The sequence below is a fragment of the Phalacrocorax carbo genome, chromosome 3 (genome assembly GCF_963921805.1).
Source record: "Phalacrocorax carbo chromosome 3, bPhaCar2.1, whole genome shotgun sequence".
Taxonomy (NCBI): Eukaryota; Metazoa; Chordata; class Aves; order Suliformes; family Phalacrocoracidae; genus Phalacrocorax; species Phalacrocorax carbo.
Window position 1 is genome coordinate 128,652,178 of NC_087515.1, and position 12,831 is coordinate 128,665,008.

Below are 12,831 nucleotides of genomic sequence, written 5' to 3' on the forward strand. Positions count from 1 at the left end.
ACCATGCAGGTTTTAGACATCTAGCAATTAAATGCGTCCAAACACAGCACAGAATCACAGAACCCCATCCAGCCTGATCTCCAGTGTTTCCAGGGATGGGACATCGACCTCTAGGATCATCGAGTCCAACTGCCAACCCAACACTACCATGTCTCCAAAACCAGGCCCTAAAGTGCCACGTCTACACGCCTTTTAAATAATCCCAGGGATGGTGACTCCCCCACCTCTCTGGGCAGCCTGTGCCATTGAGTATGTGGGTTGAGGTCCCACGTAAAACCCAGAAAGGCCCTGGTGGCTTTTTCGCAGCTGGGCACTCATAGAATCGTAGAATTGTTTAGGCTGGAAGGGACCTTTAGAGGCCACCCAGCCCAACCCCCTGCCGTGAGCAGGGACACCTTCAGCCAGAGCAGGTTGCTCAGAGCCCCGTCCAGCCTGGCCTTGGGTGTTCCCAGGGATGGGGCATCGACCACCTCTCGGGGCAGCCTGGGCCAGGCTTTCACCGCCCTCAGCGTGAACAATTCCTTCCTTCTCTCTAGTCTGAATCTCCCCTCCTTTAGTTTAAACCCATCACCCCTTGTCCTGTCGCTGCAGGCCCTGCTAAAACGTCTGTCCCACCTTTCTTATCAGCCCCTTCAAGCCCTGAGAGGCCGCAATAAGGTCTCCCCGCAGCCTCCCCTTCCCCGGCTGCACAACCCCAGCTCTCCCAGCCCGGCCTCGCAGCAGGGGGGCTCCAGCCCTCGGAGCATTTTGGTAGCATGCAGGGGTCCCAGCAAGGTCAGAGCTCCTTTTCTCCAAGAGGAACTACTGCACCGAGCAGAAGCCTCCTTCCTGCTCCCCAAGCCCCACAGGTGTGCAAATTCATTTAGAAAATGAGATTTCTCCCCTCCCGATACCCTCTCACATTCAGACCCTCAGCTCTCGCCAGCACCAGCCAGGAGATTGTCCCTGCCTTCTGCAAACATGGATGTGGGACCGCGCCTCCAGCGAAGCCGCCCCACAGCTCAGGGGCAGAAGAGGTGTTCAGGAGCACCGGCGTGGAGGCTGGGAAGCGTGCGGCATCGGCCCTGCTCCGGCAGGAGGAATCGGCTGCAGGAAAAGCAATGCTTAGGGGGACAACAGCTCTATCTCAGAGCAGAGGTACTGCAGAGGGATAAAATGAGCACGCTTGGATGCAAGGCATCAGCAAGCAGCCCCGGCAGAGCTGATACACAGCACATCTCCACCCAGCCTAGCCCAGCCCCGGCCCCTCCACGGGCCAGCCTTGCTCTGCAGCATGAAGGGACCTGCCTGTGGTCACCCCAACAGCTCACCTTACAAAAATCAACCCAATAGGGAGCCCACGCTCGAGTCAATCCTTGCCTACCTGAGCTCCAGCCAGCTTGTCCACAGGGCCACAGCTCTGTAGCAGGGTCACTATGTGGTGGGATGGAGCGGCCAGGCAGCCCCACCACCCTAGCGCCGAGTCCCGACCCCATCCCATCACCGTGCCTGGGGGGGGGAAATCGTATCCCCATGGACACGTAACATGGAGCAACACTTGATGTTGATGGCAGGCTTTGGCAAACAGCCTGCAAATTTCCACCGCATCCAGGAACTCTCTGTTTTAGGAGCATTAAATATCCATGAATATGGGTCACCACCGCTTCTGCTACAGTTCGAGGTGATCGGCTGCAGAAAGGATGCACACATGGTGAGTGTAGGAGCGGGAAAGATGAACCTTCAGGGGCCTGAGGCAGGGATGCAGCTAGAGGAGGACCAGCCAGCGACGAGCCTTTGGGGTGGGAATCGAGGGATCAGAGCAGCAACTCTGGGGAGGTAAAATGGGGGAAGGAAGAAAAGGCAGAAGCAAAAATGCACAAACAGGAAACCTGTTATGGTAACGTTGCAACAGCCAACAGACCTTCCTACTGCTGCCAGAGCTGGTTTGGACTTTGAAAAAGAGGGCTGAGGTTCCTGAGAGGGGGATCAGGCTAGTTTTGCAAGCCCACCCCTGGTGCCAAGGAGAACAGAAGGGCCAGGGCAACCCCGGCAAGGGGGCAGGCAGCGGCCGCTCGCCATCCCAAAGTGCTCTTCCACACCCACCCCGTGCCCTCCCAAGGGCATTCAGTCCCACAAACCACCCCAAAACGTGTTTCCTGCTGGACCAGCGAGGTGTGTCAGCCTCTCCCGGTGCCTGTGAGCCACCGGGGAGCTGCAGACACACACGAGACCGCAGCCCCAGCCTCCTCTCCAGAGGACAGCAAGGCCATGGCAGAACTGGGCCGAATCCAGCACAGAGCTGGGTTTGATGCCAACCCACCAACCAGGAGAATAAACGAGTCAGTGCAAGAAAAGAGAATGCGTTACAATCCCTAGAAAAAGAAATCAAGTTGAACTTTTAAGTATACCTATCAAAGGAAAACACAAGCCCACGCACAATCAGGAGATAATTACAGATGAAGCAAGGTGGCGCGGGGAAGACAACTCACAAAAGCTCTATTAAAACTTGAAGGTGAGGGCAGAAATAAAACTTTTTTTCTCTTCCACCAAAGCACGTAACGCTCTGCCTCTCTACATCCCTCATCCCGCCTCTCTGCAAAGAGAAAATTCACAATTAACAGAAAAAAGCCGTGTTACTTCATTAGCCCTGACATCCTTTGTGCAAGACGTGAAGCACAAGTCAGGTCGGCTACAGAAGCCCTAATAACGCAGCCATTTTCTGAGCCAGCTACAGGAAGTGATACTCTCATTTCCACAATGCATTCAGGTTCTCTTCCAAACATTCCCAACAGCCAAATACTTGCCGCTAATTAGCAGAGAGTGACTTTTATGATTGAGTTCATTGTTGGCGAGATTCAACACGCACCAATAAACACCACAGTAGACTCTCACTGCAATTAAAGAGACCCAAGACAGACTGACAAGCAGCCTACGCTATTTTTAAGTGACTGCTTTGCATGTCTTACAACATTGGGCAAGGACTCGAGGCAAGAGCTGCAACCCAGCTCTCCTCCCCAAGCCACCCACCAGCCTTGTCTCTCCAACAGGGCTACGGAGGCTCCTCCAGCACGTGGGAAGAGGTCGAACAGCCAAATACACCAGCCAAGCATGCTCATCAGTGTCGCCCACCTCAGCTACTCCTTCCTTCCCGCATCCCTGTGGCCATTAATTTTAGGACCGGCTCAGTGCTGACACCACCAACAGCGACGGGCCAGTGCGCTCGGCCAGCTCCCTATAGAGGGTGTGGGAGATGTACAGCAGCCTACAAGTGGGACAGCAAAGGAGGAAGGTGCATGCAAAGATCTATCAGATATCCAAAGCAAAAAATGTAAATAGACTCTTTCTTTTTAAAGGAAATCTGAAGACCAAAAGGCTGCTGAGGAGCAGCTCTGCTTCCTGCTCCTCCATTGCACTCACAACCATGAGAAAAGCACCTGGTTTTAGCAAACCTGGTCCCCAGCCACCAGCTGGGGACAGCAATCTTCATTTCAGGCAGGGCAAAGGATGCAGAGGGATGTGAGCAGCAGTCAATTTTTCACCTGCACAGCAAGAGCAGAGCTGTGAGGGCTCCCGCTGCGGGACAGGACAAGGAAAGCGCTACCTGCGCCCATCGCACACACAAGCTGCCGAATTCACGCCTTTAAGGGTAGGGACTGTAGTAAAAACCCCAAACAGCAGCGTGGAGGCAAAGACAGCTTCCCTCCTCAGAAGGAAGGGGCAGAGAGGTGCTTTGCAGCAGCATGAGCGTCAACCAAACCACCCAGAGAAGAGCAGCCCTGGCCCGACAGTCGTGCTGATGCCCCTGATGCAGCCAATACAGTCGAGCTGCGTGTCCCCAGGCAAGTCATCTTCTCACATAAAAACCCACAGAGGTTTGAAGTTCCTCCCAGGAAACCCTGCCAGGCCCACTGTGTACTGAAGTAGCAGTAGGTCCCTGACCACAAAGAGCTTCATCACTGCCCCTGTGTGGCTAAAAATGGAGAGTTTGGGAATCCCCCACCAAAATATGGTTCGATATCTTCGCTACCCCGTAATGCAAAGGCCATGGCTCAAACCAGACCTGTAGCAGCAGCAAACAGCACCCCGAGCTGCCGGCAGCAATTTCACAACTGTTGAAGATGAAGAGATGCAAACACACGCAGACTAAGTCCCGGTAGTGGAATTAGCTCATCACTCATCAAAACCTTACGACACACATCATAAGTGTCTCTAGAAAGCAAGATAAATCCCTTACCCTCATCCCACTGCTTAGCACAGAGCAAAAGCTCAGCCAAGGCTTGTGAGCCCAGTCATTTCCAGTTAACCTATAAACACTGCTACTGCCTCCTGCAACCACAGGAGCTGGGTGGTTTTCAGACCACGAGAGCTGCAAGAGACACACTAAGCTGGGCAGAGGTTCAAAGCCCTGAACTGAACTGCAGAACGGTAGAAGAAAGAACACCTCTAACTTTTACAGCTGCTCATCTTAAAAGCCATGAAGGCTGGGAGGACTTCTGGACTTCTTTATGGCATCCTCTGCCACGTAGCTCAGCCGAGCGGCTCCTTGGGAAGCTGTGCACTGTTTAAAGGCAGAGGCACACACACTGCTCAGAGCAATTAAAAGAGCCCTTGGGGAAGGAGTGAAGTGATTCAAGAACAGGGCTCAAAGGCTTCCCCACCACACCCTTCCTGCTACAGACCCTGCAGGAGAAGGCAGGCTGTTTCCTGGGGGTGAGGGAGACTGGCCTTTTAATCACTGTGGCCTCAAGCCTCACACTCACATCACTAGCATCAAAAAGCTTTCCTTTCTGCTGCTCTCACTACCAGTTTTGCTGTTCCACTGGTCTGAGCTGCCCCAGCACACAGTGGTGTCTCTGCATGGCAGAGCAAACCCTGTAGGGATCTCTTTAGGGCTTGTATTTCCAGAGCAGCCTAGAAAAGCCTGCCAGGGACAGCTTCCAGCTACCTGCTTCCCGCAGCGCAGCGGCTGTGGCCCTGCTCTCCATGGCACTTGGAAGTCTGAACACAAGAGGATTTCTTGAGGCTGGTTGAGGGGAAGAGCACCCTCTTTTTCAGGGCAGGGAGGGCACCACGTGGGACCAGCAGTCCCACTTCATGCCGTTTGCTTAAGGAGCCTATAGAAACTGTTGAATCAACAGCCAAAGCACGATACATACACAACTCGTGGATCTGCAGTGCCTGGCGGGTCTGCTGCTGGTGCTGCCTCGGGCTGGTGACAGCCCAGGAGATCAGGGGTCCCCACCTGGAAGAAGGGTGCAGAAAAGGGGGAAGAGCATCCAGGAGGAGAGTACTTCCATGATAAAAAGAAATCCTTTAAGCTAGATGCCTCCACCTCTCTGGGCAGCCTGTGCCAGGGCCTGACCCCTCTGGCAGGGAAGGCATTTTCCCTCACATCCAACCTAAACCTCCCCTGACGCAGCCTGGGGCCGGTTCCTCTCGTCCTGTCACTGGTGACTTGGGAGCAGAGACCAGCCCCCCCCTCACTCCAGCCCCTCTCAGGCAGCTGCAGAGAGCGAGAAGGGCTCCCCTCAGCCCCCCCTTCTCCAGGCTAAACCCCCCCAGCCCCCTCAGCCGCCCCCCAGCACACTTGTGCTCCAGACCCTGCCCCAGCCCCGCTGCCCTTCTCTGGACACGCTCCAGCCCCTCCAGGCCCTTCTTGTCCCGAGGGGCCCAAACCTGAGCCCAGCACTCGAGGTGGGGCCTCCCCAGGGCCGAGCACAGGGGCCCCATCCCTGCCCGGCTCCTGCTGGCCACCCCAGTGCTGACACAAGCCACTTTTCCTGTAAGAAAATCCTATCATAGCTAGAATGGTTGAAATGAGGGAAACATCTTCTAGCACAGGGTCTGTCCAGCATGCTACGTATGGATCAGAGGCCCATTTGATGCATTTGCTGCAGCAAAGCACGGGTCACTGCAGAGAGAAGGTGGGATGAGCAGCGAGCCTGGACATGTTTTCTCAGTCCTTGAGCACTGCTGGCTGCTCCCAGCCCTCAGCCCAGCAGGCATGCGGCAGCAGAGACCGAGAGGACTTCATTTTGCTGCCCGCGCAGATGAGACAAAGAGCCTCTTCACAACAGCCACCGGCGAGCGGGCTGCAGCTGGCCTCCCCCGTGCCGCTGCTGGTTGCGTGCTCCCCACGGGCTGCATCGCCAGCTCCTGCTCTGAAGCAAGGACACAGAACTGGAAGGATTTTAGGGTGCGATAGTTTTGCTACAAAAGGCGCTTCCCACGCCCCAATTCACTTTCCTCTTGCTGAGCTCATACGTGCTCCGAAAGCCTCCGGGTGAGATACCAGCCTGTCCCACCTTTGGACCCAAACAGGACACATGTCATTGCCTTCCCTCTCGCATTCCTCCCACATCACACGTACGGAGCAGCACTCCCACATCCTCCTTCGCTGGCATTTCCCCCAAACTCCTGAAGATAACACATACCCTTAAGGAAGGCCCAAGGTCCAGATGGCATCACAACCAAGGCTTGTGCCTGCAGTTCCACCCAGCTCACAAGGTCAGGAAAGCACACAAGCAGAGACCACTTACACGCATGGCCAGAGCTTTACAACACTCGTCACTCAAGTACTTTCCCTGCTCCTATGTGAGCTGGATGAAAGAGCCACACAGCGACCACACACCTGGCTGTAAGACATGCCCCAGGAATAGTCACCAGCAACTCCATCCCACCAGAAGTCACCAGTGCAGGACCCCATAGCATAGGGCTGAATCAAGCAGAATCGCAAGCAGCTCAGACAACACCGGGCCAAGAAAGGCTACTGGAAACGCAGGGCACGTAACTGGAACACAAAAAGATAGTGGCAAATCATTGAAGCAGTCTGCAACTAACAGGACACGTGAAACTCCAGCACACTGCCCTCACTTGCAGTCAGTCTCACTTCCCGCAGCTGCTCTTGGCTCCGTGGCAGCGGCGAGCGCAGCCTCCCGACCCACTGAAACGAGCCACAGGAGTCACGATGCCGCAGAAAGCGACGTGCAGCTCATCGAGACGCACGAGCAGAAGGGACGCGAGCGCTGTATGCAGCACACGAAGCCATCCTTCCCCTCCTGCTGTGCTGACAAGGCTCCAGCTCACACGCTGCATCCAGCTCCGGGCACCACGCTTGGGAAAGGCAGAGACAACTTGCACAAGGGAGAGTTGTTTGGGTTGCTCTGTGAAAACAAGACTCAGAGGCAGTCTGGAGGGAAGAAAGGGGTAGGTCTTTCTCCCAGAGAAAGCAAAGTAGGAGCAGACACCTCTGTGAATGTTCCAGACTGTCCCCTTTTGCCCCCCCCCCCCATAACTTTATAGAAGGAGGTTGCCCAGAAGCCTGCTAGAAAGCAATTTGCAGACAGGTTTAAGAAGCACTAGGTCATGACCTCTGGCATCCAACTGCAAGGTTTACACCCTGAAACAGCAGTGCCTGGCTGCATCTTTCTTGGCAGACAACATTCAATACTTAACAGTACCAGAGCATCTGGTTTTGGCAGAGGACGTTCAATACTCAACAATAGCAGAGCATCTCATTTCCTTTTCTTCAGAAAGCCAACACATGCATCCTGCTTTACAGCCTCAAAACAAGAGCTTTATTTTTGATATCAAGACCTCCGCCCTGCCAGAAGCATCAATCATCTGCACTAGGCCGACAAGCCGGAGGAGACATACGTAGGATTTGTCCAGCTCTGACCGCTGCGTACAGCATCTCCTTGGGGGAAGCCCTGGCACGCTGCTGCCAGGCAGGGCTGCAACATGTTAGCTACAAAGGATGCATTTGTTCCGGCAAAGAAAGCCTTCTTTCCCGTTTTAGGTTAGCTTAACTTAAATTGTCTCCAAAGGTACACATGCTGCACCCAAACCCCACAGTCTCCTACTGAAAAAGTGTTAGAGGTACAAGTAAAAACTCTCTGATAACTGCACTGCACAGCTTCCTCAGGCTCTTTGGTGTCCCTTCAAGAGCAGATAAAGGACGGTTCCCTCTACCCCCCCGACCACCCATGGCTCTGAGCCAGCCTGTGACAGAAGGAGCCTACACCTACCTTTCCCCCAGCCAGGAGAAATGTGCACGCTGCAAAGCTAAAGCCATCTGGACTTCTGACTCGCCGCTTCCCATATGCGCTCCTGGCAGCAACGGGAGGAGTAAACCAGCCAGGGCTGGAGAAAGATGTGGATCATCTTGCACGAAGCTCTTCTGCTCCTGCTGTATCGGCTCCAGGGACACCAGCTCCTCGCCAAGAGCACGGACATGTTCCTTCCCTTGGACACATGTTGCCTCCTCCGCATCCCCCCAAATCCGCTTGCTCTTTTCCAAATGTATCGCGTGCGGGCTGGAAAGCTCCTGCTTAAAAGCTGAGGCAGAGTCAAAGGCTGCAGAGCCGTTTGCAGCAGGAACTGGTGGAGCGCAGAGGGTTTGGTTCCGACCACGCATCCCCTTTTTGCCCAGTCCTACCTAAAAGCAATCACTCGTCCGAGCTGCTTTCCCGCCACACTGGCTTTGGGTTCATATTCAAGTGACACAACATGAGCCACCTTCTCAGGTGACGTGCTGTGCTGCTGCCACACTCCAACCTCTTCCGATATGTCCCCCCACTTTGGGGACGAGGCAGGGAAAGCAGCTCAGCAACAGCTACGTTACTGCTCCGCTATTTTGCATTGCCATCCATACACATCCCACACTGCTGCTTCCTTGCTCTGCCCGTTTGGGGTGACAGCTTACGCTGTCGCCTTTTTCTGGGCAAGAACAGTTAGTCGTACCCAGGTCAACCAGCTTTTCATCAACAGAGCGGCGCTGGATCCAGAGTCACACCTTCCAGGCAAAGAAAGGGGAGAGCAGGACAAGCCTCAATGCCTGAAGCACGGCTGGAATACGTGACCCAGTATCAGGTTTGTGCCTGCATCAGCCGCTTTCTCAGGTCTAAAATAGCAAAGGAAAAAAAAGCTCCCCAAGCAAACAAGACATGGAGGAAGGGAGCACTGCAGAGAGACCAACCTGGGCCTCGTTAGCTCCTACGGTAACCCAGCCTGTCAGCGCTGATTGCTCTTCTCAATCCAGTTTCTTGCAATCTCCAGCAAAGCGCTTTCACCTGCAGGTACTCAAACTGACAGTGTTGCACAGCCCCGACGAGCCCACGAAGCTGAGGATCAGCGCAGGGTAGAAACGATGCTCTTCGAGCAAGACGTGTGAACCTGCCCACTATTTATCAAAGCCCCTATTGACTCAGTAAAACCACAATCTCTTGAGCAAAGCTACTTCTGTCAGTAAGACCGCACACCTCCCCCTAGGGCATACGCAGCTTTATTGGCCTCTGCCTGTTGGTTCAGCTGTGCCAGGCTGGGAGTGATACCTCCACTGGAGACCGGCTTACACATTTCAGCCCTCTGCCAGCCGAAACCAAGGCCAGAAAACACAACGCTAGCGTGTAACTGGTGGCAGTAAGCAGCCAGTGCTGCCCATGCTGAGCTTTATATGCTAGGCGGGGCTTTCCTCCTCGCCCCAGTCTGCATTCAGGGTCCTGTTCACAGACTTAACTGCAGCGGTGTTTCCATCAGAGGCGTCTCCAGAAAGACCATGACCTGGGAGCAGGTCTTCGGTGCCTGCTACACAAATGAGAAGGTTGCTGCAGTAGCCTGGACCCTGCCAAGTTCAACTGGCAGCACCACCTGTAGAGGGCGGAGACCCCTTCATCACCACTGGGGTGCTGGGAGGGAAGGTGGCAACACCACAAATCCCTCCAGGCGCTACTGGAAACAGGCTGAACGCACAACGGTCTCCCTCTTCAAGCAAAAGCGTTGTCTTCGCAGGAGCAAAATGAGCCGCTTTGGGAGGCCTGGCTCAAAGCTGAGTGAGTTTTGCTTCCCTTTATCCAGCATCCACACAAACCCACTATCCTGCTCTCCCTGAACACAGTTAAAGTTTACTGATGAATCCCCATACAACTCACCTTTGACAGGACACCTCACACAACCTGTCACATTGACCAAACCCGCCCTACCGAGTCGATTTATCTCCAGCTCATCAGCTCTGAGCGTGCAAAAGGAGCCCACGAGCCAGCCCTGACCGCCCCAGGAGGAGACCAGACCCACGCAGCCAGCCTCACCCAGCTAGACAGGACAGCACGTCACCTGCTTCGCTCCCCGAGCGCATCGCCGAACACCGGCTTGGAAGGGAGCTCAGGGATCACCCGGCCCAGCCTTTCTTGGCAAAAGCACGGGCTAGACAAGATGGCCCAGCACCCTGCCCAGCCGAATCTTAAAAGTGTCCAACGTTGGGGAATCCACCACTTCCCTGAGGAGATTATTCTAACGGCAGATTGTTCTCCTTGCGAAAAAATTTTCCACCTGTGTCCAACCAGAATCTCCCCAGGAGCAACTCAGACCCATTACGCCTTGTCTTCTCCATGTGACCCCTTGTGAAAAGGGGGTCTCTTCTCTGTAGCCACCCTTTAAATACTGGTACATGGTGATAAGGTCTCCCCTAAGCCTTCTTTTCTCAAGGCTAAACAAACCATTCTCTCAGCCTTTCCTCATATGGCAGCTTCCCCGTCCTTTGATCATATCTGTGGCCCTTCTCTGGACCCCCTCCCACCTGTCCACGTCTTTTTTTGTGGAGCAGGGTCCAAACCAGACCTGTCCTAACTGTCCTGCATGCTTAAATGACACCCCATGAGCCACCCTGCAAGGACAACTGCAACATGGTCCGATGCGATGGAGCCTAAAACAAGAGCAAAGCAAAGGAGAAAGTGACATAAACCCTTTTAGCCTCTCTGCTGGGGTGGGAGAAGAAAAAATACGGCAACCACCTTCCCCTCCCGATAAACACACAATCCAGTGTTTCCCTGCGTTAAGGATGCCACATGCTTTGGCCCCAAATCACCCCCTAGAGATTTAAACTGCCACAGCAGAGCCTGTTAGCACTTACAGCGGCCTCCTTCAAAGGTTTCCAGCGCTTTGAACGAGACACAGACTGCCACGCTCGCACAGGGAGATGCGGACGATCTCTGCCATGTTTCTGTGGGTGTGACTGTGTGGGGAGCAGCCACAGGGCAGGAGCAACATGGTCCTGAGCTAAACGTGGGGGAGTCCCTGGGTTGGCCATGCTCCCACCGCCATGCAGACCCCACACACCCAGAGCTCCTTTTCATGAGTGGGGCAACCACAGCACAACCTGCCGGGGCGCCCACCTCGCTGCGTGCAGTGACGTGCCACAGCCGCCCCTCCTGGCCACGTCGCTGCCAGCCTGGGAAGGGGTTGAGGGGGGGACAGGGAAGACGCCACGGTGCCGCTCCCGATCACACCCAGGCGGTGCCCAGCAACACCCCCCGCTCCCAGGGATGGCCTGGAGTGGGGCATGCATATCCAGTGTGATCCCAGTTCAAGAAGGGCAGGGAACTGCTGGAGCAAGGCCAGGGCAGAGCTGCCAAGGGGATCAGGGGCTGGAGCATCTCCCTCGTGAGGAAAGGCTGAGAGACCTGGGCTTGTTCAGCCTGGAGAAGAGAAGGCTGAGGGGGGATCTCATCAATGCCTATAAATATCTGAAGGGTGGGTGTCAGGGGGATGGGGCCGGGCTCTTTTCAGTGGTGCCCAACGCCAGGCCAAGGGGCCACGGGCACAAGCTGGAACACGGGAAGCTCCACCTGAACATGAGGACAAACCCCTTCCCTGTGCGGGTGCCAGAGCAGGGGCACAGGCTGCCCAGAGAGGCTGTGGGGTCCCTTCCCTGGAGACATTCACCCCCCGCCTGGACGCGGCCCTGTGCCCCTGCTCTGGGGGTGCCTGCTCCAGCAGGGGGTGGGCCGGGGTGGTCTCCAGAGGCCCCTTCCAACCCCAACCGGTCTGGGATTCTGCGATCACGCCCCACTCAGTAACGTTGTCTGGTGTGCACGAAGATGCATCCCCACCCCAGGAGCACGGCTGGGGAGCACAGCTGCCATCACGCCACGCTCCGCCGTCCCCACGGCACACAGCCTGTCCTGCCCCGGGTGGGGGGAAACAACGACAAACAGCCAGGGGGTGCCCCACGGACCACGTGCCCCCGCAGCATCGCACACGGCGTCCTCGGCCCCGCTGGGAAGTGGGCTGGGGGCAGCCAGTGTTCAGGTGGAGACACCTCGGCTCGCTGTGGGGCACGCGACGGTCCCCACGTCCCCTCCAGAGAGGAGGGGGTGTCCCAAGCCTCCCACGGTCACGCCTCCACCACGGTGGTCCTCATAGCGCCCAGCGCCCCCCACCGTGAAATAGTTCGGGGTGGGGGGAGAAAGAAAACGGTTTATTAGCCTGCATCGCACTGGCCGCGCTGCGCTGCCCACGGCAAGTCCCACCCGGGGAACCAAGCGTGGGGTGGGAGCCCTGCACGGAGCCGAGCGCCCACCGCACCGCACCCCACCCCACGATGGGGCACGGGTCGGGGCGAGGGAGGACACTTCATACCCAGCACTCTGCCCTTCCACGGCCCCGGGCCCCACGGCGGCTGCCCCCGCCCCACGGCACCGCGCCCCGCGGCTCCCACTCCACGGGGCCAGGACCCACGGCAGCCCTCCCCCCCCCCCCAACGGCACAGGGCCCCACCGCAAACCCCCCGCCCCCCCCAGTTCCATACGCCGTCCCCCGAGACCTCCCGCCCACGGCACGGCGGCCCCACTCGGGACGGCGGCCCCCTCCCGGCGCCAGGCCCCCTCTTCGACCCCCGCATCCCGCCGGTCGGTGCTACCGGTACCTTGTACTTGCCGAAGCCGGCCAGCTGCTCGGCGGTCACGTACTCCATGGCGGCCGCACCGACCGGTAACCGGTACCGATCCCGCCGCTCCGCGCCCCGTCAGGCCCCCGCCGGCCACCGTAGCCCGCCTCCCGCCGCCGCATCGGCCCACC

At 56.6% G+C, this 12,831-nt stretch overlaps 1 protein-coding gene across 2 annotated transcripts in view; it reads right to left on the reverse strand.

Annotated features, from left to right (window-relative positions):
• SELENOI (selenoprotein I) overlaps positions 1-12,831 on the reverse strand; it is a 32,859-nt gene extending 20,028 nt beyond the window's left edge. The window contains exon 1 of one of the 2 annotated variants that reach the window (XM_064448406.1): positions 12,680-12,829. In XM_064448406.1, coding sequence (XP_064304476.1) covers positions 12,680-12,727 — 48 coding nt within the window. In that variant the 5' untranslated portion in view covers positions 12,728-12,829. Of the gene's footprint in view, positions 1-12,679 lie in introns of both variants that reach the window. The other variant, XM_064448407.1, reaches the window with a different exon arrangement.